Genomic DNA, 27633 nt, shown 5'->3' with positions numbered 1-27633 from the left:
TGTACTTGCCGTTGATATTGATGCCAAGTCCGTTCGAGTCCAGAAGCTTGAAAACATCTTCCAATGCAGCGGTAAACAGTTTCGGAGATATCACCCTACCATACATATATAGATACCACCCCAGATGTCCCCCTGTCTTACACCTCTCTGTAGTTGGATAGGTTTTGAGTTCTGATCCTGGAGTCGGATCGACATGGTGGCGTTCTCGTACAAGCACTTTAACACCCTGATATACCGATAAACAATTTGGCACCTTTGAAGAGAATTCAGCACGGCCCAGGTTTCGATCGAATCAAAGGCTTTCTCATAGTCCACAAACGCTAAGCAAAGTGGCTGGTTATACTCCTCAGTCTTCTGTATAACTTGCCGCAGCGTATGTATGTGGTCTATGGTGCTAAAGCCTTTCCGGAATCCGGCTTGTTCGGGTGGCTGGAAGTCGTCAAGCCTTTGCTCGAGACGATTCGTAATGACTCTCGAAAACAACTTGTAAACATGACTCAGCAGTGAGATGGGCCTGTAATTCTTCAGAAGGGTTTTATCACCCTTCTGTGCCATGCTTTTGGCGTTTGACCTTTGGCAATGACGGAGTTAAAAAGCCTCTGAAGAGCCCTGAGGATCAGTGTACCACCCGCCTTCAGAAGCTCGGCTGTAATACCATCATCACCAGGTGCCTTGTTGTTTTTGAGTTGTCCGAGAGCCATTCTAATCTCGAAAAGACTGACGTCCTGAAAATTTTCAGTGTAGTGTCGGGTTAGTCTTGCTCTGGGATCTGCAGCATGACTACTGACAGGTGATTGAGCTGTCGTGTACAGCTGACCGTAGAACTTCTCAGCCTCTTCCAACAGCTCAGATCTTGACGTGACTATTCTGCCATCCTCAGTTTTCAGCCTTGTCAGTTGACTCTGACCAACAGACAGATCTCTGGCGAACACTTTAGAGCCTTTGTTCCGCTCGATGGCCTCTTTAATGCGCATTGTATTAAATTGGCGAGTGTCGCGAGTTAGAGACTTTGAAATCCGTCTGTTGATCAGCCGATAGCCGGCAGCATCAGCTGGGGACGTCAGAATCATTTTCCGTCTTTCCTCCATAAGCCGTAGGGTAGAGGCAGAGATCTTTTTGGTTCCTTTTGTACGGCTGGTCTTGAAGGTCTTAGACCCAGCCGTACGGACAGTTTCCACAAGCCTGTCGTTGTATGTGTCCACTTCCTCGCAGTCTGCTAGGCAATCGAATCGGTTTTGGAGTTCGAGCTGAAAGGCTTCGGGATTTCGGATTTGAAGAGGTGATGGTCGGAGCGTAGACTTCATCAGTCGGGACCTCTGGAGTTTAACATTGATATTTAACGAGCCTCTTACGAGTCTGTGATCGCTCCCAGTTTTGACTGCATTGATCACGGAGACGTCATTAAATATTTGTCTTCTCGTCGACAAGATGAAGTCTATCTCATTCTTGGTTTTCCCATCAGGGCTCACCCAGGTCCATTTACGCTGACCTGGCTTCTTGAAAAAGGAGTTCATCATAAAGAGTCCCTCCTTCTCCATAAAGTCGGCCAACATCTGGCCCCGAGGGTCGCGGTCTCCAATTCCATGAGGTCCCACCTTTAACTCATCACCGAATCGTTTGCCCAGCTTCGCGTTAAAGTCCCCCATTACAACAGTGAAATGAGTCTTATTGGTATGTATGGCTTTAGATAAATGCTCATACATGACCTCAACCTCATCGTCGGAGTGTGTCGAAGTCAGCGCGTATACCTGTATAACCTTCAAAGAATACCGCTTCGTGATTCTGAGTATAAGGTACGCTACCCTAGTCGACACGCTCTCGATTTTCACAACGTTGTTAACGAGGTACTTGTGGACTATGACCCCGACACCACCTTGAGACAGTAGATCGCCCTCTCGGAAATAGAGAAGGTTACCGGATTTCAGGATCATCGTATCCTCCCCCTGTCTTCGGACTTCGGATAATCCAGTGTAACCCGATAACGTAACGTATTAACGTAACGACGATATCCCAGTGTAACCTGCTCAATTCTTCCTCCAGTTCGATGATCTTCTCGTCGGTCCGCAGTGTACGCGTGTTATATGTTGCCAGGGCCAGAGGTCTGCCGGGGATTCTTAGCACCCCCTGCCCCGCCGTTACCACAGCTGTTACCAAGGCTAGGAATAGCAGGGCTGCTGGGGACTAGGGGCCGTGGTTTAGTTGCGCGAATCATGAGGGGATATGCCATAATCGCCACGCTTGGCAGACGGGTTGGCGATCGCAGTAAGTTAGTCATAGTACTCAGAGAGACGCTGCTGCCCATTCTCTGGTGTATATTCCCTCGGGTCGACTTCTACGCCCCCCACGGGATGAGATGGGGTGGTGATATTCGTCGCCGTCACCACACGTCAACCTTAATATTAATAGAAGGTATTATATATTTAACCTATTTTAAAATATCCTGGCCGATTAAAACTCACATAGTGTAATTCTTCGGAATCCTTACTACAATTGCCTTAATTAAAATAACTTATGACAAAATTTATATACTTACCGATTATAGAAAACATACATAACTGGTTTATCATATTTTATAAAAGCAATTGTGACTGTTTATCCATATAATATATAATATAGTAATACCAACAAGTAGACGATAGACTTTCCTAAAGTCTAGATAGTGTAATTCTATGTAGGGGGGTGACTAATTATATTTTAAATTATCAATTATTAAATCAAATAAAATCACTTTAATTTAAAGTTTTCCTTTATGGCTTTTCTGACGTTTTATGATAGTACGCATAGTGGAAATAAAGTGAGCTGGAAACAAAGTTATAATCATCGAAGGAAAAAAAGCCGCTAAGTTTGTTTCCTCGGCTTATCTCAGATCTAAGGTGTTGCTTTCCGAAACAGCGGAACTTTATGACAACAAATAAACAAGCGTCCATAACGCTGTTATATTGAGTAAAGATTTTGACTTGACTTTAAGCTTTGGACGTGGCAATTAGAGATATTAGTAGCCAAGATTGTTTTAGTTGTGACAAATGTGATTGGAGCCAGTTGAGAACTTGTAAGCGTAAACATTACACAAAGTGGCTAGTTTGTCGAAGAGATCGACCCCCGCCTAAAGGGCTCGAGATAATGAGAGCAATGGCCCTGTATTAAACAAATTATTACATGTCCGTGGTGAATTATTTTACATAAATTGCAACTAAATGCTCGCAAAATATATTTTATGTCTATACTATTTATGTATATAATCATTTTCTCATTATGAAGTAAAAAAAAATACAGTAAAGTACAGCTTGTGAATGTCCCACTGCTGGGCTAAGGTCTACTCTCCCTTTTTGAGAAGAAGGTTTTGGAGGTTATTCCACCACGCTGCTCCAATCCGTGTTGGTGGAATACACATGTGGCAGAATCTCAGTGAAATTAGACAAACGCGGGTTTCCTCACGATGTTTCCTTCACCGACAAGCACGAGATGAATTATATATTAAGATTCACGCACTCTTACCACTGGGACATCTCGGCTCGGCGAATATATATATTTAAAAAATTACATGTATAAAATTCATGGCAACTCAGATCCAGATTGTAATTTTAAATCAAACCCTCCAAGGGCTTTTTGGGGTTTTATATAAAGACAAATAAGCTTCGCCCTTTCATGATGACATATTGAGCTTTAATATGAACGAATTTACATTTATATACTTTGTCATACTTTGACTGCCTAGACAGTTAGAACTCATGAATAAATTGAACCGAAGATTTCAGGTTCAAATTCGGCTAGTGTGATATGTGTACGATAGAGAGATTACCAACAACTATAGTCATCCCACTACTCATGTGAACGAGATAGGTCAGTAATATTTAAAGTAATGTAAAAAAAAGTTTATATATGTTTGTATACACGCTGCTATAATACGGGTCGATGAATACACAAGTGGCAGAATTTCAGTGAAGTTATAATATAATTATTCCTTTACCATTGAGCACGAGATGAATCATTATAAACACAAGTACATGAAAATTCGGTGATGCTTGCTTGGATTTGAACAAACCATCATCGATTCACGCGTTCTAACCACTGGGTATAATATATAGTAGTATCTTAAATAATTATTTATTAGTACTACTATCCATACCATGATAATTCATAAGTACAGAGAAATATTAACAGGCTTTTTCTCTTATCAATCCAGGGACAAAGAGACATTACGCGGTATCTGCGGTTATTTATCAGTCGCAGCACCGAACTCGTTAACACGGCTACCTGTCCCTACATAACTCACGGTCTTAACGACCAGTTTGTTAACTCGCGAATTAATGTCTCAACCGCTCCACTGAGAGAACATCGATCTCTGAAGAAAATTTCTAAGGTAAGTAACGCTAAGTTACTGAGGGTGCTATCGGTGGGGACGTGTTGAAAATTTTAAAGAGAGAAAAGTTCACATAAATTCTAAATTATCTAATAATTGCTTGATATATATGATACCAGTTGTTGCTTGCGCCATTAACTTATTTTTATTGGGTTTATATCATATTAAAAGTTTGTAAATGCCTCCTCTTTTAGACGCTTTGTACCCGCCTGTGTAGGTACCACCCACTCATCACATATTCTATCCCCGAACAGCAATATTTCTGTTTCGATCTGAAGGGTGACTTAGTTTTCATGGTTAGTGGCGCTTTGGCGATGTAATAAACGGTTAATATTTCTTACAGCGTGAATATCTATGGGCGATGGTAACCATTTTCCCTCAGCTGGCCTATTAATTGGCCCACTTACATATTTTATAAAAAGAGAAGAATTTTTGGAGCTCACTCCACCGCGTATATACATACATAAATGCTGTTCGGTAAATACACATTTGACAGAATTTCATTCAACACGGAATTCCTTACGATTATCTTCTTTACCATATGCCTTGTCTGCTTGGCTTGGCTGGTTTTTCATGTTCTTATGACATGAAAAAGCAGCCTCCGAAGATAAACTTGTTCTAACTCCTAAGTTTAAGTAATTAAAGTAGTTCAGATGACTATCTAGTACAGCTGCGTTAAATCTTCAAATCTGCAAAGTTAATAGCTTAAATTCAGTTACGCCTGATCATAGTAGATTGAGTTAGGAACAGAATGAAATTATTTTCGTCTATTTCATAAAAAAAAACCAGTATAAAAGATAGATAAAAACGTTTTTTGCACTTATATCAAAATTCAGATTTTATTTATAAAAATAGCATTTCATTAACTGGTGTGATGACCAAAATAAATTGAAGAGAACACATAAAAGTTCAGTGGTAATTCTGGACTCCTTTTTAAGTTTAAAATTTAAACATAATTTTACGCAAAATTTATAAGGCTCTAATTACATGAGTTACCGCAACCTGGTGTAATCCGTGTGGTGGGTTCAAAGGCTACGAGATAATAAAAATGATGATTCTTTTATCGAGTTAGTCTTTTTGCGATTCTAAACCGAAGCAAATTAAATGCCAGCGTCGAGTTCCCGACAATCCAGTAAAGCACGCGCTATCTAATTTAGTTTGAGAAACAAAATTTAATTGGTCGCCCGTCTTTGAAGTTACATGACGTAGGCGCCTTTGAACGCCTGCCAATGTTGGAGGGGATTTTTGTAAATTTAAAAGCGGATTCGCTCTCCTAGATTGCTCTGCTCATCTGATGTTATTTCCTCAGCATAAAGAGAATTTCTTATTAGTTGCAATTGGTGCTTTGCTTTTCGGATTGGTAGCCAATTTATCTTTGTAAATATTTAAGCATTATATATATATATATATATAAAGTATATATATATATATATATAGTATATACATATATATACATATATATATATATATATATATATATATATATATATATATATATATACTTTTATATTTTATTGTACACCACAAACAGAAAAATACAAAACATGGATACAGCCTAAATAAAAGTAGCATTATGGGGATATTATCGCTACAATAGCGATCTCTTCCGGGCAACCAACAGTGTAAGTAATAACTGATAGGATATGAGGTAGGCGGTGCTGTAATAATATAATATAATTAAAACAAACTAATAAATAAATGTAAATATAAAATATACATATAATATATCAGTACATAAATTATATTATATATATTATTGTATATACAAATTTCACGGCAATGAATATAAAGTTCTTAGTTTATGTCGCCGGTTATTCTTAGGTCAGGGTATTTATTTTCCGAAGCGGTGGTAATTTCTAATTTGACAATCGTTAATTTGAATAATGATTTTTATTTGAAATAATTTTCGCATAATTCAAACAAAAATTCTTCTGCTGAAAGACTTAACCTTAAGATATCTAAATCCAAGCTTAGCGTTGAACACGAGCCCACGTTTAATATTTTAAATATTCCCAGGGAAAAGTTCACTTACATCGGTCGGAATTATTTAACAGCTCGAAGTTTCACATACGGTAATTACGAATAGTATGCGATTTTCTCTCCGTGATATTGCGCAATTGATGAGGAACGTGAAACTTTTCTGTAAATTATTTAATCCCTATTCCGTTACAAGATGGCGGCTTTATATTAAATTTATTAATTTAAAATATCAATGTATATTTTAAAGCACATAAAAATTACCTATTCTTCTTAGATAAATTGATTAAATTAATATTAATGTATTTATGTAAGTATATTTTGTATATTATCAGTGTATTGCTACTGAAAGTTAGTTAACTGGTTGATCCTACCCGGGGCTTGAACCCAGGAACACGAAATCTACGACCTTATATTTGGCCACTAGACGTCAATCATTCTGTTGTTGTTCATGTAATGTCAGTATAGAAAGCCAAACATATACACTTACAAAGAAAATTCTATAAAATAACTGATATTTATTTCTATTATAAGGTCTATAATATATAATTTTATAATTTATCTAAATCGACAAACATACTGCATTACTTGGCACGCATCATTCGTATCAAACTTCCGTGCACGTGCAGCTTGTGGAAAGATCTGAAGCACTATATATGTAGTAGTTTTCAAACTTCTAGTGTACAGGTTCCTTCAAGGCTGGTAAAGCTTTAGAAACTCCACTTATGTTGCAGGTTTCCAAAGGCAACGGTGATCACTACCATCAAGTGAACATCTCCTCGTACCTCGTACCTCGTACTTATTCACAATAAAAACGTAATAAATTTATAAATAATATTGTATAGTACATTATCAATTATAAATTTGTTACTTAATAGTTGCAAAGGCATTTAATATGATTTGATTTAATTTGGAATCATCATTGTCTATGTTCGTGCTACCAAGTATATTATAAAATGATACCCCTGTATTATTGTTGGTAATTTCAGCGTTCGCGCGTGGATTAACAATAAAATAGCAATAAAGGCGAGCGAGGGTAATATCATAGTGAAATACTCTGCCCTGTTTGAAACTAATAAGGGTATAAACGAAGTTTGTTGTTTCAGTTGTAAAAGCATGACGTGGTTATCTTCAGAATTCTATTGAATTTAGTAGATTTTAAATGTTTATGTTCAAATTTAGAACAATATTATGATCGAAGGAAAAATGTTTATCTTTATTTATAAAATTTGTCTAGCAGGTATTTAGTTAAACATTTATTTATTTATTTTTGTCATCATTGATTCGACGATCAATATTTGTCTTTCTATACTGTCATCAGATATTCTACCGCAAAACAGCAGTATTTGGTATTTTTGTGTTCCGGTTTGAAGGGTGAGTCAGCCAGTATAATTACAGGCACAAGGGACATAACATCTTAGTTCCCAAGGTTGGTGGCGCGTTGGTGATGTAAGCGATGGTTAACATTTCTTACAATGCCAATGTCTATGGGCGTCGATGACCACTTACTATCAGATGGCCCATATGCTCGTCCACCTTCCTATTCTATAAAAAAAATAAGATTGTGTCATCTTGTGTGTGTGACATGGACACAGTATTATTTAACGAATCACGAAAAACGACATTTGATACTTGTACTGTCTTGTCTTGTCTTTACGGTACGGTACGGTAAAAATGTAAATATTGATATATAAACGCTATTTTATTATTATTTTTGCCACTAGAAATATTTTAAAGATAATAAAGTTTTCGATGCAAGTCGAGATGGCCTAGTGGTTAGAATGCGTGAATCTTAACCGACGATCGTGGGTTCAAACCCGGGCAAGCACCACTGAATTTCATGTGCTTAATTTGTGATTATAATTCATCTCGTGCTTGACGGTGAATGAAAATATCGTGAGGAAAATTGACATGACAGGAGGACATTAACAGGCTGTTACTGAATAATATCAAATATCGATGTCATGGAACTCGATAACACTATATGTTTTCGTACAATGTTATATATATAAGAATTTAATCAGTATTTAAGTAATTAATTGATAATTTAAAATAATATAAATAATATATACTTAAACATAAACAACCTGTTTATATTTTATTGTATTGTATTTGTCAGAATAAAGTAAATGAGCTTAAACTCGAACAGCTACTGGTCATAAAAAGTTTAACTATAAATATCCTGGCTCCATTAGATCAGCCTTCCAAGCTAATGAATCCAAATTAATATAATTGGATTCATTATATACTTGCAAAGTTTTAAATCAATATAATTTTTACAAGTAGGTTAAAAGTAGATTTACTTATACGGTGACGTCGTTATTTATATACATGTCTACAAACCGTAACCGTAACAGCCTGTGAATGTCCCACTGCTGGGCTAAAGGCCTCCTCTCTTCATTTTGAGGAGAAGGTTTGGAGCTTTTCCACCACGCTGCCCAATGTGGGTTGGTGGAATGTCTACATACAAATGAAACTAATTAAACGTGGAATAATAGTTAATACGTATGCGTAGCGTAAAGGTACTTTTCATTTTAATAATAATCTTTCTCGTGTTTCTTTTTCTAAAAATTGAAAAAAAAGAAACAAAATATATTATTTTAACAGAGTTTCAAGACTTTTCTGAAATACATCAAGTTTGAGTCATTTAATCTTTTGAAATTGACGCTACACAACTTTGATTGCAATGACTTGTCCCTATTATTTTTATCTAATTTTTTTTGGATTTTCATGTTTATAAGATATAAAATTAAATCGTAAATATAGTAAATCTTTTGGTCTTAATGTTAATCCTAGCAAATCTTAAGCCATAATAATTGGCAGCCGGAAACAATTATCAAAAGTTGACTGGTCTTCCTTGCCATCAATAATGTTTGACAATATTGTCATCCCTTATTGCGATTGTGTTAAAAACTTGGGAGTTTTCCTTGATAATACTCTTAGCTGGACTCGCTATGTAAATGAGATCAGCAGGAAGGTGTTTGTTGCGCTGAGGTCTTTGCGTCGTCTTCGACATTTTCTTTCAATTCCTACTAAAATTATGCTCGCACAGACTCTACTCCTTCCTATCCTTGATTATGCTGACGCAAGCTTTGTTGACTTAACCGAAGACCAATTAACTAAGCTTGAGAGACTTCAAAATATATTTATTCGGTTTATATTTGGATTACGCAAATATGACCACATTTCACAATTTCGTTCTCGTCTTAATTGGTTACCCATTTGACTTCGCCGGAATATGCACATCCTGTCTATTCTGTACTGCGTCTTGTTTCACCTTTATACTCCCCCTTACTTGAAGGAGAAATTTTTATTTTTAGGAAATCCTGGAGAAGTAGTTCGTTCTGTGAAGAGATGGATTTTAAAGGTGCCCGAACATAAATCATCATTTTATAATAATTTTTTTACAATTCAGGCTATTAAACTCTAGTACGATCTTCCTATAAATATTCGGGAGACCAAATCTATAAATATTTTTAAAAAACTTGTGAAAGATCACTTTTTGTCTCAAATGCCTTATCAACAATAATTTCTTTTATTTCAGTATATCTTGTATTAGTCATCTGCTTTTCTTTTTTCTTTTTTGTTATGTTTGAGAACTTATCGTTTTATTCGTTGTTGCTGTATATAGTATGTATTTATATCATATACTTATAATTTTTTATGTACTGATAATATAATTTATTTATGGATATATGTATAGTATGTGTATTTTATATTTACATTTAATAATTGGTTTAATTTTAATTAAATATTAATATTATTTTATTCATACCACCACCTACCCCATATCCTATCTGTAATTACTTACACTCGGTTACCTGGAAGAGATCGCTGTGTAGCGTAAGGTAAATAAGGTCGCCATAATTGTACATTTATTTAGGCAATATACATGTTTTGTATTTTTCTCTTTGTGGTGTGATGTACAATAAAGTATTATTCAATTATTATAGCAGTATACTGATTTCCGAGTCGAGCTGGTCCAGTGGTTAGACCACGTGAATCTTAATCTCATCGGTTGCGGGTTTAAGCCGGTTAAACACCATTGTTTTTTTCATGTGATCATAATTCATTTAATGCCACTTGGTGAAACGAAAACCTCTCGAAGAAATCAATCAAAAGAAAAGTATGCTATGATATATTTTACGTTAAGTTAGAATCCAATTACACCAATCATTTAACTACGATACATCCAAGCGCAACAACACATATTATATACATATTTATAATATTAAAATACTATCATTTCAAATGTTAGTTGCTGTATATGTACTGAACTTGTGACTAAACTTTAAATAGTTTTTAAGAATTTAAGTGAGTGAATATTTAAACATTTCTTAGCATACTAAAAAGATCCTTTTATACCCGCGTTAACGTAAAACACGTTGGACCTGAACATAAATCTCTCCGAGTCTAATCCGCGCTATCAGCGACACGCGACCGTGATTGCAAATCACTTACGTGGTTATCACTTATCCAAAGTTCTTGGAAGGAATTTGGAAGATAAGTGGAAGGAGTTACGATCAGCATGTAATGTGGGTCCAATGTTCTCGTGTGTTCTTTTGAGATTGTGGAACGGATATTTATGAACTGGAAGCCATGTTTGAAAAAATCCATTCTTTTACCATTTCTTCGCTTCTTATTTTATTTTTCGAATTGGAAATAAAGAAGTATAAAGCTTCAAGATTGAATTATGATTTTAAATAAATCGGTATTTCTTTTTGTCTGAAAAAATATTTATTCAACAAAGAACTTATTTCAAAGTTTAATTGTTATTTAGTTTTGTAGAACTTTAGAGAACAAATCCAGAAAATTATATCGCGTGAACTTAAGATTAAGACTGCGCACTAACTTCAGTATAAGCCTTTTTGGTCGAATTAAAAATAAATGTTTTTACGCTTTGTATTTACTTTACGGTTACATCCGTAATTGATCGACAAAGCACTTCTCCTGTTTAGCAAAATAATTTTGAATTTATTTCACCACTCACAGTGTATTCCGTACGTCAATACTTGATACAGATGGGACATATTTTTTCCAATTTAAAAATAAGTAAGATAACCTAACAAAGCTTTCCTTAACCTCCCAATACTAAATGAGTTTAAGCACAAAGACATATTATGAATAATTGCTCAGTACTAACGTACCCTTCAACCATTGATTGTGATTTGGGTCTTCTATCTACTGAGCTATAAAATATTTAAAAAACGGTCTTATTGGAATGAAACTCGTATATTGATCGTCACAAATATATTATTTACTTTTAATCAAAATAATAAGAATTGTTGTCGATTTATTATTTATCCGAACGCTGCAGAGCTAAGTGCTTTCGTTGACTGACTAAACAGGAGAAGAGATAGGCTACGCTGGAGTGGAACAATTTAAATTCAGACAGTAAATAAATCGCGCAGCTTAGAGAGTCGTTCAGAAAGAAACACCGCGCCATTTTGCATTTCAACTCAGTAAATGGTGTTTGTTGAGCTCTCCTGTATAACGCCCGCAAATTAAATGCGTTGTACACAGAATTTATCAAGACTTGTTATAGGATCTGGCGGATTTTCTAATGAGTAATTTCAAATGAAAAGTTAAAAATAAGTGCCACTGCTGGGCTAAGGCCCCTTTTTAAGAAGGTTTTGAGCTTATTTCGTAGCGCTCTCTCTGTTGGTGGAACATAATTATGGCAGAATTTCAACCAAAACACATTCAAGTTTTCTCACGATGTTTTTCTTCACCGACGAACAAGAAATATAGATTTAGGTGGTTTTTATACATTCTTCCTGTGATGCAGCTGGTAACTATAAGTGTCGAGAAAGTATTTAGCATTTTTCAATGTTGGTTTTTCTGTATATAACCTTAGTAACGGTGCCGAAACGTGGACACTAACTGCGGGACTAGTCCACAAATTCAAAGTCGCTCAGCGTGCTATGGAGCGAGCTATGCTCAGAGTATCTTTAAAGGATAAGATCAGAAATGAGATTATCCGGAAAAGAACTGGATTGGCTGTTGATTTGTACTAATTTCATATTATAAATATTTGCCACGTGTATCATATTATTGTTCATTGCCTTATATTATACATTTATTATAATATCTTTAAGTATTCAATTATTTTTGAAAGCTTTTATAATCATTGTTATTTACAACAATAGTTTATTTATCTATCTCTTAAAATCCCAAATAATATTAAGATAAACATAAGCAATTAATACGACAGCCGCTCCGGGTCCCACTTGGCACAAAGGTTGTCCATTGCCATACAGCGCGGAAATGCGGCCTGTATTATGGGCAGCTTTGCGTCGGGTGGGAATCGGGAGGGACTATTTTAAATTTGGCTAAAATAATAAAAATTAATAATGTAAATTTAATAATAATAATATATAATTAATACAAAAATGTAACAATATTGTCATCAAAAATAAAAAAGGAGCTAAATTTCATGATAATTTAAACGTTCATGTCTTTAGTTTCACATAAATCCGTTCGTCTAAACCGACTTCGCTTTAAATGAATACTAAAATATGTGCAACGTGACTTCCCTTATGCAACGACGACGAAAGAGACCTTTGTGTAAAAATACACGGTCTAATAGTGTTTATTTGAACTTCGCAATACCTCCTTAAAGTTTGACTTTTATATCAAACTATAAATCTCACTTTGACCGTTTCTCGGAAATATAGTGAGCAAACTTGGCCATATTTCAGAACTCGAAATCTTAAAGGCAAGACTTTCAAAGAATCTTAGCCTTTATATAGAAATATTTAACTAGAATTGCCTTATTCGTAGCTCAGGTTCCTAAATACATCATGTATTGAGTTTACCTTTAAAATCATATATATTTTACACCAAAATGAATCTTATTTCCTGCAACTTGAGGATTATAATCTCTTAAACAGAAGGATGCCCCATTACCTGCGGGCTACGAAACGGCATAACTAGATTTTACAACTTCGACCTTTTCTGAACTCCTCCATCTTGTTTCTTATTTCCAACTTTACAGTATAACAACTCTCTGTTTTACAAGTCTTACTATATATTATAAGTAAGTTTTTTTTTCGGTTATGTAATCTAATAACGACGAGCCGGTTGGCGTAGTTGGTAGATACTTGCCTTTCACGCCAAAGGTTGTGGATTCGATTCCCACCCAGGACTGACATTTGTGTGCATGAACATGTCTGTTTGTCCTGAGTCTGGGTGTAATTATCTATATAAGTATGTATTTACAAAAGAAAAGTAGTATATGTAGTATATCAGTTGCCTGGTTTCCATAGCAAAAGCTTTGTACAAGCTTAATTTGGGATCAGATGGCCGTGTGTAAAAAATATCCCAGGATATTAAATAACAAAATTGGACTACTAAAACCGCTTTGATTGAATAACATTTTTAACACGCTTTTATTAGCTTTGTATGTGTCTATGTAATGGAATCTTTGAACGTGATTTTCACCCACCTTAAAACGTCGGTTTGAAGTAAAACTTCGCACACTTCTGAAGGAGCGATGACAATACAATAATTTACTAAAATTGAATTTTTAATAAATAATATTTCAAACTATTATTTATTATTACCCGATACTTACGACAGTTTTTATTCGCTCGAACTCGGATTTCAGCTTATAGACTAGCCATTAAACCAACTAGACAGAGCTAACCATTATACTATGTATGAAAATTTATTAATTATCAATATTGTAGGTATTTTCACGCGTAACCTTTATGATATGCCGCGTTACTATAATAATATATAACTTCACCGATTGCAACGAGCTTATGGTCCAAATAAAAAAAATATTGGCGCACCAAAATATGAATTAAACATTAAAAAGTAGATTCGGAAATTTTACTACCCTTACTTTATTTCTACATGATTAAGGCGACTTCAAAAGTAACAGGAATGTGATAAAAAGTGCAAAAAATAAGTTGTGTTTTTTATTAAAAGTGTACTAATTAAAAACTTTATATTATGTACTACTACTGCCTGTATGAATTCGGAGATAAGCAAAAATGATAGATTATAATATTTAATTTAGCAATATATGTCAGCTAATTCATATATATATATAATATATATATATATATGATATATATAATATATATATATATGAATTATACTATATATATATATATATATATATATATATATATATATATATATAGTATTCATAGATATTTAGTACTTACAAATTATATAATTCAATGATAAAGATGATAGCCCAATATATAAATGTATAAAAAACAATTTAGTGGAATATTCGATAAAAAGAGGAATTAAAAATATATATAAACGGTGATTTAACATCTTAAAATTGTCCATTCAATGTTAGGGTTTTATTCCACTAATATTAATAAAGTATATTTTAATGTGTTTGGGGTATTCAGTTTTTGCTTATATATAATCAATAATTGATGATAATGTTGGCTTTGGATACAGTATGGTTCAAGATGCTTCAAACTTAATTTAATTCATATTGGAAACTGTTATGATATTTTAAATTTAGGCATTTTTTGCTAAAACAAATATTCTATTTATAAATAAGTTATCATACAAGATATAAGGTATATTATATGAAATACCTTATAAAAATATAACTATGATAACAGTTAAAAGTTTTGTTAAATGTTTGGTGTTTTTTATTTCCAAAACTTATATCGTAGTATAAATCGGTGTCTCCTGCAGTGGACGAAGCTGTAACAAGCGTGTCTGTCGGTACACGTCGCGTATAACGAGTGTCGAGGTGTTTACCTTTATTGTCTACACAAATACTTGAGTCGAAATACTGGATATCTTTCATTTTATTGAATAAAATTTCTTATTTTAAAGATTGAAGCAAAATAGAATACATTTTGCTTTTTAAATATTTTTTAAACACCTTGTTATAAAACCATTTTTTTTTTTTAAATTATTATTATTTTTTAAATTATTTATTTTTTTAATTATTATTTTTTAAATTATTTAAATAATAATAAATAAATAATATCATGTGGATGAAAGCATACCTGGTTTCAAACCTTTTTTAACGAATATTAATAATTAGATTAAATGCTTTTGGTTCGAGAAATAATAACCGATTTACTCGGTGTTAGGGCGTTATGCACCCGTCGTGGTAGATGTATACCTACTCTGTATTGCAGTGGTCTGATTTATCTACTTAGATTCATTGACTCGAGTGAAAACGATGAACACTACCATCAGTGTGCTCATTTGGTTATTAACCCTATTGAAACGAAAAAACAATGGCATATGGCCGCCTTGTGTTGTAAATGTCGTAAGTTTGATCGTAACACCTTAGACCATAGTCCTTAAATAAGCTTAACGATTAACTAGAAAGCAAGATTACATTAATAAATTTAAAATTAAATATAATAATTAATTACATATTAATAAATTTAAAAATTTAAACAATAGGTAAATATATAATAATAAGCCTTTATTTACTTTAGACATAAAAAATCGTTTACTTTGTATTTGTTAATTTCTAGGCAGGATAAATAATTTCATTGTAGTCTTCAGCTATCGCTGCTCTCACTCCTAACACAAGATTAACGCTCAACACGAGGGCAACATTGCAAATAGGCGTAACTTGTATACTTTAAACAAGCCACTCATCGTAATTTTTAATATCAACGCAAGGACAGAAATATGCCGGCTCTTACAATAACAGATGCCACAAACTAATTCCACAATATATTTCTAGTGCACGAGTCCTTTCATATAAATGTACGAGCAATTCGAAATGCACATTACTGGATAGGAATGTCATATCCATAGTAATTTCGAGATGGAAGAAAAATACGCGGAGTACGCCCGTATTACCTTTTCTCTTCCATTATTTTTGCAATACCATGGACTGCGCTATGAATTATTCATATTTGTGAATTAATTGTTAAAATATATGAATAATGAAACATATGCCTTTTTTAATTTAATATTGGTAGGTGGATAGGTTACGTGATGTTTACCATTACTATAGACATTGGAATCGTAAGAAGTGGTTTCTTCTTACATGTCCATTGGGATTAAGATGTTATGTTTCTCTAGCATGTTGCCTTACCAATACGCTCACCTATGTAAGTACTATTAATCCAATGTAAGGGTATATCTGACAAGTGCGCACGTGCAACATAGGTTTCACCTCTATTCCTCTTTCTCATAATCGGATACGATCGGGAAGAGTTTAAGCGCGGCCTGACATCTTTACATAATAATGTTTTTTTTTTCGTGCAGTGGATATCTTCAGAGAGGTACTTGAGCCCCTGTAGTGTACCTGAGTATGGGGGATTCTTACTAACTGGTATACTCGTATGGACTAATCAGAGAAACTTCAGGAATATACATATACATCCGTGGTCCCTTTAATGCTGTGCTCCAGTCATGGCTCTGCGGAGCTCTCTTGAGACACCTGGCCCAGAATATGCTTTCAAGACTTCTATGTCTATGTACTTTCAAGTACTAAATAAACGAGTCAGTATATAATAACAGAGAATAAAATAAACACATATTTCGTTAATAGCTTGCTAAGTTTTTTACTAAAAAAAATACATGGAGTTTTATTTCCGTAATAGCTAGATGCAACAAAATATTATAAGCTCACCGCTTCAGTGTGAACTGGATGCACGGCGAACAGCAAAGCGGCGAGTACGGCGAATGGTCTCTGCAGACCTGCTACAACAGCACCAGCTCGCGCGACCAGCGCACAGCACGCGGCGTGCAGCGCGATGTTACACATGTGCCACCACCACGCCGAGAGCCCGCATAACGCGTAGTTTAGCCTGTAATAGTAATTAGAGTTTTAATTATTACCTTGATACTTTACATAACTTAACAATCTAACGGTTAACGGCTCTAGCAATTTAAAATGTAAAATTTTGTACCCGCCTTTTATTGTTAGCCCCACAAGGCTAACACAAGGTTTACGCTTAATTGGGGGAATATTAGTAAATTTTTTTAATTTTCTATATTTAAATGTTCAACAAACGTTAATAGATAAGGCTAATTCAATATAAAATAATAAACAAATGAAAAAAAGTTAATATTCGTTGATTACGATACAGAATATGTAACGGCCTTACTTATAAACGATGCTTATCGGGTGATTAGTTATACAATATTTCCTCTCTTGAATATCAAATAATGACAAAAAAAGAAATCTGTGTTTTACTGAATAGTCGCTAAGAAACGTTTATAAATAAGGCCGTAAATGTACAACAATATATTCTTTATTTAAAGAATAATAGTACCGTAACCGTAACCGTAACAGCCTGTGAATGTCCCACTGATGGGCTAAAGGCCTCCTCTCCTCGTTTTGAGGAGAAGGTTTAGAGCTTATTCCACCACGCTGCTCCAATGCGGGTTGGTGGATTACACATGTGGCAGAATTTCAGTGAAATTAGACACATGCAGGTTTCCTCACGATGTTTTCCTTCACCGTAAAGCACAAAATGAATTATAATCACAAATTAAGCACATGAAAATTCAGTGGTGCTTGCCCACGATCCACTTCCACTTGAACCCACGATCATCGGTTAAGATTCACATGTTCTTACCACTGGGCCATCTAGGATAATAATAGTATTGACTGTCGATCAATCAAAATATTCTTTATTCAAGTATTTTTTTATAAGCACATTCAAATCATATTTCAGAAAAACATTAAATGTAAAGCGACAAGCTACTCAGTTTAGTACAGTGGCTCACTCACTATCCAAAGTAGGAAACACTTTGGTGGTAGAATAACTGGTAGGTGGTATCTACCTAGATGGAGATAATAGTCTAGTACCATTAATATAATATAATATTATTCTATTTTCGTTCGTTTAAAGTATTTTGTCTACGAAATTCAAAATTTCAAGAATAAGTTAAGACTTCGTACAGAATTTAAGGCTCCGCGTCCTAAATTCCTCGCTACGTCCAAGGATGTATGGGCGACGTCTTTAATGGGCCTTGCATTGTCTGTCGCAGAGCTCTAATGGTTTTGTGGCTAAAACAGAGATTTTCTTAATGCTTAAATTGCTTTCCGTGAGAAATGTCGCCTTAAACATAAAAGGACAGTTACAATAGTAAGCGCTATCTGGAGAGAAATAACGAGACAAGGATTTCTTAAGTACCGAGATAAATTATTAGTACATATTGTTATAATTAATTAAAATAATGGCTTAAGCTGCCTTAGTGTTAATATATTCACAGTTTTTGTGTCTTGTCAACAACCCGGTTCCTCTGCGCCACAATTACCGAGATTTGCATCTGTATAATATTATTTAATATTTGGAATAAATCTAGCTTTATTATTTTTCTTTGCAATAATTTGTTCTTGCAAAACTTTTAAATATTTTTTAAAGCTTTATATTATATTTTTATAAGATCCACTTTTTATTATACTAAATATAAATAATATTATATAGAAATACAATTATTGTTGCCTTTTACCTGTTCAATTAAAGTCTGAAATACTGTTCTGTTTTTCTTTTGAAGGTGTAAGTAACAAAAAAGTTCAAGCTTGCCTACCAACGTTCATCAAAATTGGTTTAGTGGCATAACCGTGAAAGCATAACAGACAAATAGAGTTTCGCAATTATAATATTAGTATAGATAATATTACATATTTCTCATATTGTTAATGCCTTTTCACATTGACCACCACTTACTCCCTGGTGGCATACAGGAATATCCAATAAATAACATTAAACACACTATATTATTTTAGAATTCAAAACAATTTACATTTCAACATCACGTGCAATTTCGTTCAAGAGAATGAATTTTTAAATGTGTCCAAAAATTGCAGCAACATTTTGAATGCAGCAAAGCTATGTCAAGTACCGCGGTGTTTAACATAGTTTAGGAAGATTTCCCCTTTTGTCCCCAGTAAACGTCTGGCGTTTTACGTTTTGTTGACGTCAAAACGATATACGAGCACATACGTGAGATATGCAGCCTCGGGCGATGAAACAAAGCCTGAGTCGGGCGAGACAGCTGTGACGTCATGACGTTTTATTTTAAGACGCCTAATTTTATGTTCAACTTCACTTAAATACGATATTCAAAGGATCTTTCATCTTTTCCTTTGTGCGTTATTACTGATTCAGTTGGTAAGGAAATATTTTCAATTACATTACAATTTAAATCGTCCGTTAGCTTACTCGTTTTATATTTTTAATCTTTTATACCGTAACAGCCTGTGAATGTTCCACTGCTGGACCAAAAGCACGTGGTCCAATGCGGGTTGATGAAATACACATGTGACAGAAATTCAGTGATTATACACATGCAGGTTTCCTCACGATGTTTTCCTTCATCGTACAGCACGAGATGAATTATAATCACAAATTAAGCACATTTTTTTTTTTTTTTTTATAGAATAGGAAGGCGGACGAGCATATGGGCCACCTGATGGTAAGTGGTCACCAACGCTCTTAGACATTGGCATTGTAAGAAATGTCAACCATCGCTTACATATCCAATGCGCCACCAACCTTGGGAACTAAGATTTTATGTCCCTTGTGCCTGTAATTACACTGGCTCACTCACCCTTCAAACCGGAACACAACAATATCAAGTATTGCTGTTTTGCGGTAGAATATCTGATGAGTGGGTGGTACCTACCCAGACGAGCTTGCACAAAGCCCTACCACCAGTGAATGAAAATTGAAAATTAAGTGGTGCTTGCCCGGGTTTGAACCCACGATCCTTGGTTAAGATTTACGCGTTTTTACCATTGCGCTATCTCGGCCATCTTTACACATCCAGCGCAAAACTAGAGCCCTAATAGATATACAAAGATATATACATCGCAGATTATTTTATTTCGAATCCATCAGACAAAATTTTAAATTTCATAAATTTATGTGATTTATTTTGGGAATGCAGTGTTTTAATTTGGTGATGATGTTTTTATAGATATAAAAAATATATTTTTGTAATATCTATTTGAAGTTTGATTATCAGCAGTTTTTCTAGGATGACTTGTATTTCAAGGATTTGTCCAAATAGTGCAACAATTTTTTTGTCATTGTAAGAATCAGAACTAAACCACAGATATAAGCCAGTAGGTATTTATTAAACTTCGAAAATTATCATTTATAAGATAAAAATAGGTTCATCAAACATATAAAAAACACAATTGGTAGAAAACCACTTTACATTTGACATTCACTTATCGAAAAACTCCGTCCATTTTATTGGTCGGGTTGTAGAGAGTCTGGTGATTGCGGTTGAAATCGACAGGAACGGACACTTTGACAGATCATTCTTGATATTCGATTATAATCAATTTGAACCAGTTCCATCAATTCATACCCCTTGGTAAATACAAATCATTCATTACATATTTTATTACTAAGTAATTATACTAAAATACTGTGTTCAGATTGAAAAGTGAGCAAGTTACTGTAATTATAACCACAACGGATAGAAGATATAAGTTTGTTGGTGGCGCATTGGCTAAGTATATTGGCTTGTAAGCGATGGTTGACATTTCTTAGAATGCCAATGTCTAAGGGCGTTGGTGACCATCAGGTCCATATGGTAGTGCGCCTTCCTATTCTATAAAAAAAAAGAAAAAAAAACTAAAGGCACTGCACCATAGACATAACGTAGACGACGTTACGAAAGGAGTATAGTTCGAAGATCTGATGGGTCAATCAGAGGTATTTTATATATTATTGTGACGTCAGTCTTATATCATATCATAGATTGAAGAAATTTCTTCAGTGATTAATTAAACACTGAAGTAGCATTATTATGCTAATCCTGCTAATATTGTACACTAGCTCTGTAACTCTTCAAAAATGGAAAAAATATATAGAATAGTTGGTATCTATCCAGACCTGTACAAAATCCTTCCAATAAAAGAATTATTGATCAATTAAGAAAATAATGCAGGTTATGTAATTAGGAAGCAATAAGATAACCCTCATTATCTTTATAATTTCCTGTTAAGCCCCATATGATTCTAATCTACCTTAAATAAAATAAGGTTCGCACCCACATGTGCGTTTAAGCCTCTCATTAAATACGATATTATCATGTCTGCTCGCAATAGCACTGCGTCGTAAACTCAACTTGTTTATAATACCCTCATCTTAATAAAGTCATCTGTGGAAGCCAGATGAATCCGCCCTGGCGTATGATTGACGCGAATGTTATCCCGTAACTAAAGCGAAGTCCTGACAGAAATCTTTTGTGTCAATTGAATATAATAAATAATATATTGTCGATGATAATTTTTGTACCTTTATTTATTTATATTGTTCGTATAATTATGATGTATATAAACTCTATCTATGTAAAAAGATTAAATTACTTATAATTTCAAAGAATAATGTAAGGAGGATTTTTAAAAGAGAGATCTATCTACAAGCACAATTACATACGAGGTTATCTTTTCAGCCCTTTTGTCCTTAACGCATAGCTAGTCAGTCAGGATAGTCTTTGTAATTAGCCACCGCGCTTGGACTTACTTGTAACGTTAATTTTTTTATTTTTAATTTCAATTGTATGTATACACATGTACTATAAAGTACCGTGTTTCGTAATTTTTAATGCTGACTGTACCTACATTACTATAATTACAAACTCATTTATTACACATATTCAAGGGTGAGTAGACAAAGTATTATAGAGATAAGCTTTCCTTTGTAACGAAATTGTTTGTTTATATTTGTAACAGCGAAGAGAATCATAATGTTGTCTTTAAACATGCGAGTTCTTTTTGACGGAAATAATTTCCTGGTCAGTAAAAGGTCAAGATTATAATAATATTATATACGTAACACGTTTATCTAGATGAGGAGAAGGTTGGTTATTCTATCACGCTTCTCCAATGCGTGTTGGTGGACACATGCGATAGTATTTCATTTGACAAACGCACTTTGCATGTGCGTTACATTGTTTTCCGACATCAAGCGGTCAGTTTGGCCTAGATGAGAGAAATAAGAGAAATTGAGCTTGAGAGTAGATAGATACATATTCAAGCTATAGGTAATGTGGTTATTTATTGTAATAAAACAAAAAATAACTCATACAATTCAATACAACAAAATATAATTCGTTGGTAAACACTAGGAGGTCTGGTATCGGAACCCGTTTACGTTTAACAAACCAGGTATTGGTATACGCTCGATTAAGAATATTATCTTTTAGCTGTAATTACAATATTTTAGAATGATAGGTTAAAGGATAATATATTTTAGATATTTAAGTTGCCTGCATAATATGGTAAATATTATATTCATAAGTAAGGTTACATGCCCTTTAGTAATTCGACTGAGGAGCTTCTCAGTTGAATCAAATGTTATTATATCAGAACAAGAAATTCCATATCAAAGTGAAGGTTCTAAGTGATAAAAAAATCCAAGGCATTTTCCATCAAGAATATAAAGAAGACTTAACGTTTAGACTTTGAAAGCGGTTGTAATTTGTGTTAGCAGAAGTTATAACAGAAGCAATGGCGCTACGCGATGCTCACTAACTTTATATTATGGTAAGGACATTTTATCTAGAGCTGGACCCCATTATTTCCCATTACCGGCTGGATGAGCTTAGCGAAGTAGAATATGTTTTAATGGTATAATTTTTAATTTTTATTTTCCGACTTCTTTTGCTAATTAAAAAGGTGAGCCGGGTAGATCATATTTAATTCTTTATTTAGTCATAGTCCGGGAACCAAAGAAAAACAGAGCGAAGGTGATTTTATTTCTCGGAAAGCTAGAAACATTTTTAATGTCTTCATTTGCATGTAAAGAAAAAATAGTAAAGCTTGTAACAATTTATATGTATGTAATGTATATTTATATTTATTATTTTTATTTATTAGGATATATATTATAAATGCGATGGTAATTTCTATGTGTCTGTCTCCACGGCTGTACTACTAAAGTAAGCTTGAACCCCACAAGGACACAACCTTTTTTTTTTCTCGAGGGTAAAAAAAATGGAATTGAAGGTTTGTGAATTGTAATTGGAATGGAAAGTTTGGATTTTTGGGTCACAAAGAATAATAAATTATTTTATCACACGATAGGCAGTGAAGACAAACATTGTGATAAAATCGCAGTGTGGTGGGATATGCTTCAAAACTTCTCCTATAGAGGGTAGGAATTTCTTGCTCAGTTGTCACTACACCATAAGTAAATGCATGTACATAATATGAAGCGTAGATACTCATATTTATAAGCTATTTTATTATATATCGCTAAAAATATAAATTAAATTTTATTTAAATGTAAATTTAGTTAAATATAACTTTACCAATGATTTTTACTGTAATAAATATTAAAGCTGCTACAACAATAACACAAAACACACCCGCTGGTCAAACCTACGTCTAATTACGAAAGAAGGCTCTCTGGTTAATTGGGATATGTGTATATTTGGAGATGACATTAATTTTCACGGTGGAACTCAGGGGAGATGATATGGTCACTGAGGTTTAATTAATTGAATTATATGTATATATCGTACTTATATCGTTAATTAATTCAAAGTATACATATATAACCGATTTTCGTGTTCTTTATTAGTATTTATAAAGGATCTTAAGCTTAAGGTAGACCAACGATTTAAAAAAGGTGGCAGGCACATGATGAATGCGCACTGCCCAAGATCGTGATGGTTGGCGTTTGGTGGGAGGCTTTGGTTCAGCAGTGGATGGCGATAAGCTGAAAAAATACAGGTCAATACTGTTTATGTTTATAATATAATAATAGGGTTCAATCCTTCAACAAAAAAGGCTACAGCCATTACTATTACGGCTTTCTGTTACAATTGATCATAGAACAGAATAAAAAACCTTTATAGCAAAATTGTGTGTAATTTTGAAATATGAAAATGAATATAAACTTTTATACTTATAGCAAAATGATAAGAGCCGACATGGCATAGTGGTTAGTTCATCTCGTGCTTGACGGTGAAGGAAAACATCGTGAGAAAACCTCCATGTGTCTAATTTCATTGAAATTCTGCCACATGTGTATTCTTCCAAACCGGATTGGAGCAGCGTGGTGGAATAAGCTCCAAACCTTATCCTCAAAAGCAAAGCAATATATAGCAGACATATATTTATGCACGCAAAATAAAAAAAAAATCATCAGCCTTTAAAGCCTGCGCCATCCTGTTTCAGCGGTTCTCTGTTATCTATTGTTTTCAGTGCATCTGGTCCAGAAACGTGCTGTACTTCATTATACGAGTCGTTGTCTCCATTCAATTAATTTTCTTCCCAGTCGGTTATCTTTAAACGTCGTGGCCCACGTGTATAATAGCAATGTAACGTTCTATGGATAAATAATATTGTTTTAAGTGGTATTTATAAATACCTTTTTTTTCGTTTATTCGCAGCACCTGCGACGCCTTTCGTCAGAGTAAAAGATTGCTAGATAACCGCTTAATCACTGGAACTATATATTATTTTTATTATCTCATTTCATATCTACTTGTATAATAAATAAGCTGAGTTCAGAAGTTTCTAATATTATTTTAACTACGCTCGTAGTTTAACGATAAAACTCAGAAAGATGATATCACCCGCTTAAAATTTAATAAATGAACTGACTCCGGTCACAGTTAGTTGCGTGGACGGTAATTAGTGGACCTCATTGGGAGTCGGCGCCGCAAATTAAACTGCACACAGTCGGGTTATAGTGGGTAATGCGGCACACTTACTTATTTTATATATATTTAAGGTTACGAGCAACTATTTTAATTATTACTACATTTATTTGTGGAATGACTTTGTGTAAGTTTCTCTATGTAGGTGTCCACTCATATGCATTCTACCGACCCACACTGGTATATTGAATTGCTGTGTTAAGTGAGGGAGTATATATACTTATAGTGATCTTACCATCATTTATTTTTATTTTTATTTTATCCTGAGACATTATTCACACACGGCCATCTGATCCCAAACTAAGCAGTGTACTATGGAAACCTAGATAACTGATATACTACATATACTACTTGTCTTATGCAAATACATACTTATATAGATAATTCGTTCGTGCACATAAATTTGTGTCCTGAGTGGAAATCGAACCCACAACCTTCGGCGTGAAAGGCAAGTGTCTACCAACCACTCCAATCCCGTTGAAAATCATAGCTGATTCAGAGCCACGAAGTTCAAGTCAAGGGGAACTCCATGTTCTCGAGCAGTAACATGCAACCCATATTTCTTATACGTAAAAAATTACTAACGGCTTAACAATGTTTAAACCATCTTGGATTTAGGGTGATATTTTTTTTTATTTATTATGTTTCTATCTACACTGACATATTGTATTTATCTTTGGGGTATCTTATCTTGTTTATATTATTTTAAAGTGCCCGCAAGTTTTTGTTACCAGGCATGATCAAAATCTATATTTTGGTATTAAAAATGAATGGAAATGTCGTATTCAAGAATATGTAATGAGTGGGTGGTATCAAAAACCTCCTATCAAGTAAAGACATATACGTATGCGATTAAAAATTAAAAAGGTTCTATGTATTATATATTAATATGCACAGCTCTTTAGAGACGAGAAAGCAGGTAATTATAGTCTATTAAAGAATCTTAGAATAAAAAAATAATAAATTGAATGAAATTGAAAAAAATAATTTGAACCTTTCTGTAACTCATTTTTAGTGAATTTAAGGAATAAAAAAGCTCATCTAACTACAGATGCAACTTGAAAACTCGAGATTGCTCTTTGAGAAGTTTAATTAATTTCTCAGGTAAAAATAGCAAGGCATTGGGGGAATTTGCTTTTAAACTGAGACTTTCGATTAACAAGTTATTTAATCGTTACAGTAACAGTAACGGCCTGTGAATGTCCCACTGATGGGCTAAGGCCTTCTCTCCCTTTTTGAGGAGAAGGCTTGGAGCTTATTCCACTACGCTCCAATGGGGGTTGTTGGAATACACATGTGGCAGAATTTCAGTGAAATTCGACACATGCAGGTTTCCTCACGATGTTTTTCTGCACCGTCAAGCACAAGATGAATTATAAACACAAATTAAGCATATGAAAATTCAGTGGTACTTGCCCGGGTTTGAACCCATGATCATTGGTTAAGATTCACGCGTTCTTACCACTGGGCCATCTCGGCCATCATTAACCAAATGGATTTATATCGTAAATAGCTGAAACAGTTGCTACAAGACAGTTTGGACAAGGTTCTGTTATCCCAGAAATACTACCTTTTTACTTCCATTTGGTGTTATGTTACCTCATTTTTATATTATTTTGTACTATTTTTTTAAGTTCTGGCAAAAATTTTCATAGAAGATGTCGCTATAGCGATAAGGCCGGCTATGCACGCTTATAACGTGCTGTATATTCTGTACTTCGATGATGTGCTATCGTGTTTGCGTAAAGTTAATTTTATAAATAAATAAATAAAAGTATATGTTAATATTTAATAAATAATATGTTAAAAAATGATTTTTAATGATTTATTAATTGATGATTTATTGTTAATGATTAATGATTTATTAATGTTTCACCCGTTCTAACCACGAGGCCTTCTTGAGTAATAAAATTCGTGTTGATGTAGTGCACAGCATAGGCCGGTACACTACACAGTCTACATTTTGACTATCAGTTTAAATATATATCTGGCTCGCTATTTATACCTTAGTCTAAATCTTAATAAAGTTAAGAACTGGAAAGAAGAGCCATATAAGCGAATTTAATTGCTCGCAGCTTTAATCGATGCTCGAAGAAATAAAATATTTCTGTTTCGAGTTTACTGCGCACCTTTATAAACGAGCTTACTGCTGGGACTGTTCTAAGCGCTACTTACGTAGTATGGTACGTAGAATGCGCGAACTCTACAGTATCCTAGCAATGATAGCAGATTACTTTACCCTTAAATGAATCATTTCTACAGAATTAATATTCAAAAACAAAAAAAAAACATAGATTAGATCAAATTAGATTCATTTAACAGTAGGTACTAACACTAACTTAAAAGTCAAACGTTACATTTTACTAATAACATATAAATTATTAGAAATCAAATTATTATTATTTACTGTATTTGTATAGATACAATCATTTTGTAAAAAATACAATGTGACGTAGACTGATGATTTTTACTAAAAATATAAACACATTTTCTTAAACGAAAATTTCGAAATTCATAGGAATGAATCTTTTTATAAATTATTAATCACAACCCGAGGCACGGGTACCGCTCTGTGATACGCGTACTCTTTATTTTAGTATGCACGAATGAATTGGACATTTTCATTGTTTAATAAATATGAAATAAAATAATTTTGCTTACAACAAATCAGTTCAAGTAGCCTTTGTTTTATAAATTAT

The 27633-nt window shown here is 33.9% G+C and overlaps 1 protein-coding gene across 1 annotated transcript in view; it reads right to left on the bottom strand.

Annotated features, from left to right (window-relative positions):
* The window catches only part of LOC126781621 (protein O-mannosyl-transferase TMTC1-like), a 113655-nt gene that overhangs the window by 47282 nt on the left and 38740 nt on the right, over window positions 1-27633 (bottom strand). The window contains exon 2 of the mRNA XM_050506551.1: window positions 16926-17103. Within this exon, the coding sequence (XP_050362508.1) occupies window positions 16926-17103 (178 nt within the window). The remainder of the gene's footprint in view (window positions 1-16925; window positions 17104-27633) is intronic.

Source organism: Nymphalis io, chromosome 4, assembly GCF_905147045.1.
Source record: "Nymphalis io chromosome 4, ilAglIoxx1.1, whole genome shotgun sequence".
Lineage (NCBI taxonomy): Eukaryota > Metazoa > Arthropoda > Insecta > Lepidoptera > Nymphalidae > Nymphalis > Nymphalis io.
Note: the sequence above shows the minus strand (reverse complement) of the source record. Positions and strands in the feature narration are given on the sequence as shown.